The sequence below is a fragment of the Homalodisca vitripennis genome, chromosome 3 (genome assembly GCF_021130785.1).
Source record: "Homalodisca vitripennis isolate AUS2020 chromosome 3, UT_GWSS_2.1, whole genome shotgun sequence".
Classification (NCBI taxonomy): Eukaryota; Metazoa; Arthropoda; class Insecta; order Hemiptera; family Cicadellidae; genus Homalodisca; species Homalodisca vitripennis.
In genome coordinates, this window is record NC_060209.1 from 199,504,435 (window position 1) to 199,509,039 (window position 4,605).

Consider the following 4,605-nt stretch of genomic DNA (forward strand, 5'->3'; position numbering starts at 1 on the left):
AGAGGCGTCGAGTGGGCTAGGAAGAGTTTTGTGGAGACGGAAGAGTCTTTCGAAGTCTTCAGAAGAGTACTGCGTGCAATAGGCAACAAGAAGGAAGCAGATGATAGAGAAGAGCTTGTAGTGGAAGTGGGTAGAAACGCTAAGGGCTAGGAGGTTAAGTTAGCTTAGAGTTAAGGACTCAGTCAATGGCTGTGTTAGGTAAGGAATAGTATAAGGCATGTTAGGTTAGTGGACTTAGCCAATGGCTAAGTGAGGTATGGTAGATAGGCAGAGGGAATCTCGTGCTGGAACTCAGGTTTTGTACCTGAGGGGTAAGGTATAAGGTATTAGGTTAAGGATTAGAATTAAGATTAGGGTAAGGCATGGTAGAGTTAGTGTGCGGTGACTCGGGCATGTTCCCAGAGGTAGGTCTGGTAAGTTAGGATAAGGTAGGATTAGGAGGAAGTAGGATTAAGGAGTGTGTGGTGACTCGGGCGCATGTCCCTGAGTTAGATGTAAGGTAGTAGGTAGGGTCTAGGGTAAGTTCTTAGTGTGAGGTGACTCGGGCTTGTTCCCAGAGGTAGGTAGGTAGGTAAGGTATTAGGTTAAGGTCATTAGTGAGTAGGTAGGTTAGTGGTAGGACTCAACCCCGTGGTGTGAGGTAGGTTAAGGCATGTTAGTGTAGGATGTTTTCTGTGTGTGACTGACATTCTTTCTGCTGTTGCAGGTCCAGCGGCGGCAGAGTCACAGGAGTGACACAACCCGATGAAGCATAGTGCACAGGGCGCTATGCTGAGGGGGACACGGATAGGATTAAAGAGTACCGATACGCCCTATACCCTGTGACGTGCACAGGTGTGGGGCGTCAGGCCACAGAAGGTGGCGCAGGGAAAGGAGACTAGTGCTAAGGCACATTGCCCAAGAGGCAGGAACGGATAATGACATGCATGTCGGTACGAGGAACTGACTAATGAGGCTTATAAGCCTATAGTCAGGGGTGGTGGTGGGACCTCGGGGGGCAACCCCATATCATCCGTGTCATTGTGTTGTACTTGCTGAGGTATTTGCAGTCTCTCCGCGGCAGATTGTAGACTAATCCGCGCTCTGCCTTTCTGCTGGATGACGATCAGACCGCTTCAGCTGCTTCACACAACCACTTTACACTGTCATTGTATTGTACTTGCTGAGGTATTTGCAGTCTCTCCCCGGCAGATTGCAGACTAAGTCGCGCTCTACCGTTCTGCTGGATGACGATCAGACCGCTTCAGCTGCACCACACAACCACTTTACACTGTCATTGTGTTGTACTTGCTGCGGTATTTGCGGTCTCTCCGCGGCAGATTGCAGACTAAGCCGCGCTCTACCGTTCTGCTGGATGACGATCAGACCGCTTCAGCAGCATCACACAACCACTTTAAACTGTCATTGTACTCGTATTGTACTTGCTGAGGTATTTGCAGTCTCTCCCCGACAGATTGCAGACTAAGTCGTGCTCTACCGTTCTGCTGGATGACGATCAGACCGCTTCAGCTGCATCACACAACCACTTTACACTGTCATTGTGTTGTACTTGCTGGGGTATTTGCGGTCTCTCCGCGGCAGATTGCAGACTAAGCCGCGCTCTACCGTTCTGCTGGATGACGATCAGACGGCTTCAGCTCTTCACACAACCACTTTACACTGCCACTGTGTTTGCCCCTGGGGGCCCACAGGAGTATTTCGGATCACTCCTCCTGTGGAAAAATACCCAGGCAGCGCTCAGAACTCTTAAGGCTTTTGCGGTGTCACCAGCGTTTAAAGCGATTATTTTGGTGGTTTCCTGTTTAAATCTGATAAACTTGTTTGGACATGTAGGGCGACCTACCTGGGTATTAGCCTTTCTCCACCTCCCCGAGGTCGGGGGCGGGCAACGGACAAAGGTGTAGGTCGGGGGAATTAGCCCCCTGCAATAATTCCTTTGGACGGCCAAGTGAGAACAGGTGGTAGTGTGGGACAGAAGGAATCTGTGTGTAAGTTAAGGTAGTTATTAGTAGTGTAGCCCATTATACTGGTAAGAGGGTTAACATTGTTTATGTGTGCTATTGTCTCCTTTGTTACAGGTGCTGCCCTAATACTGGTAAGCAGGGTAAGTGTAAATAATTAATTAATTAGGTATAAGGTTAACTGTTTGCAGTGCTAACTAACTGGCTTGTTTATAGTGTGTGAACTAATTATAGGTGCTGCCCGAATTATACTGGTAAGTGGGTGAGTACGATTAAATTAGGTGCTAACGGATTGTTGTTTGAATTAACCACTTAACTGAGTGAGAATAATACAAGGTGACAGCCGTTTTATTAGGTGTAAGCGGCAACTGAGGTAAGTACCTGCCATTAATTAATCACAGCTGGGTGCGAACTGCGGCTGCTTTCCGCAGGAGTTTCAACCCGGATAAGAGGGGGCGTGCAGCAACTGCGTTGCTGGAGCTCACCCCAAGCTAGAGTAGATAAGTTCGAACACTCGAAAGAAGGAGATGTCGGACTACGAAAGAGATAAAGAAGGGAGAGAGCAGGATAGAGAGAGGGAGAGAAAGGAGAAGGAGAAGAGAGATCGGGAGAGAATGGAGAGAGAAAGGAGAGAGCTTGAGGAGAAGGAGAGATTGGTGAAGGCCGAAAGGGAGAGACGGCGAAGAGAGAAGGAGGAGAATGAAAAGAAGGGTGAGAAGGAGAGATTAGAGAAGGAGAGAAGTAGGAAAGAGCAAGAGAGGCTCGAAAGGGAAAAGAGAGAGAAGGAGAGAGAAGAGTACGAGAAGAGACTGCTTGAGCAGCATAAGAGAAGGAGCAGTCTGGAAAGATCCCCACCAGTAGGGATAAGGAGAGACATAAGACCGGAAAGAAGTACGGACGGAGAGTCCGAGACGACTACAGAAGATGATACCAAGAAGAGAAAGGAAAGAGAAGAAGAAAGTCCTAAAAAGGTGAAGAAAAAGAACAGAACCGGAAAGGAACGAGAAGAAGAAGAAGAAGAAGAGGCGGAAGAAGAGCCAATGGATGAAGAGACGCAAGAAATAGAGCCAACACCGCAGAAGAAGATGGAAGAGTTGTTAAAGAAGATGGAGAACTGGTCTGAGAGACAGATAAAGAGCAAAACAATAAGCAAGACGCAATTGAGTGAATTAAATAAGCTGGTGGGGATGATGAGGAAGGAGCTGAAAGAGATGGAGATAGAGAAGGCGAAGATGGAAGGAAGGCTCGAAGAGCGGAAGGAGATAGTAAACATGTTTAAGGAAGCCCTGAAGGAGGAAGGAGAGAGAAAGAGCAGAGAAGGAGCACAAGAAGAAGGGACGACTAAGTCCTTCGCTGATATTGTGAGAGATGAAAGAAAGATGAAGGAGAAAAGGCCCCCTGCAATTACAGGTAAGAGGGGAGAGCCGGCCAGATCATCAAACGTTGTGTTGGTGAGAAAAGAAGGAAGGGAAAGTGAGGAAGTGAGGAGAAAGATGAAGGAGTTGATAGATCCTGGGAAAGAAAGGATAAATGTAAAGAGAATGACAAATGTGAAAAATGGAATCTTGCTGGAGGTGACCTCAAAAGAAGAGGTGAAGAGATTAGTGGAGGATGAAGGAATGAAAAGAGAGGGAATAGAGGTGAAAGCACCGGATAAGAAAAGACCAATGCTGATGATTTATGATGTTGAAATGAGCTTAAAGGATGATGAAATCATGAAAGAAATTTATGAACGGAACCTGAAGGAGGAGATGACGGAGGATGAGATGAAGGAAGGATTCACAATACGGAGTCGGAAGGAGGAAGGGAAAGGAGACAGAAGAAGAAGGATAGGAAGTATAATTGTGCAATGTAGTGCGAAGGTGAGAAACCTGTTAAGAAGAAGGGAGAGGCTGTATATAGGATGGACATCAAACAGGGCTAAGGATTATATAGACTTGCCCAGATGTTACAGATGCCAACGTTTTGGACACGTGGCTAAGTACTGTAATGGTAAGAAAGCATGCCCCAGATGTAGTGAGGAGCATGATATCAAGGACTGCCGAGTGCAGGAAGATGCACCCTGGAAGTGTGTAAATTGTGAGAGAGATGGAAAGGTGGATCTCAACCACGATGTGCGATGGAAGGGATGCCCGGCATACAAGAGGGCGGAGAAGAGGTACTTGGAGTCAGTTGCCTATGATTAGGATTGGACAGGTCAACTGTGGAAGAGGAATGGTGGCGACGGGTGACTTGGTGGAGAGAGCCAAGGAGGAAGGATGTAATATAATATGCTTACAAGAACCTTACTCAAGAGAAGGTAGGATAAATATAAGCGGAAGGTGCTACCATGATAGGGATATTGGCGGAGAGCAGATATGGGCTGCGGTCGTGGTCCTGGATGAAGAAATGGAAGCAATACTAATGGATCATGAAACCGACGGATGCTGTGTAACGTTGGACATAAGAAAGAGAGAAAGGGGTATGACCATAATGAGCTTGTATTGTAAGAGACAAGGTGAAATAAGAAACGAAGCAAGAAAGATTGTGAGAGTTCTGAGAAGGAGAGGAGGAAGAGGAACCTTTATAGCAGGAGATTTCAATGCGAAATCAAGGATATGGCATGCTGGAGTGACGGACGAGAGAGGAGAGCAAGTGGAGGAGT

General features: G+C 47.1%; 1 protein-coding gene across 1 annotated transcript; it reads left to right on the plus strand.

The window, feature by feature from the left end:
• Positions 1-1,690: 1,690 nt before the first annotated feature.
• LOC124358552 (trichohyalin-like) lies at positions 1,691-4,147 on the plus strand. The gene has a single exon (XM_046810854.1). It carries the CDS (start codon positions 2,489-2,491, stop codon positions 4,145-4,147), a length of 1,659 nt encoding a protein of 552 aa, XP_046666810.1. The 5' UTR covers positions 1,691-2,488.
• The last annotated feature ends 458 nt before the right edge of the window (positions 4,148-4,605 follow it).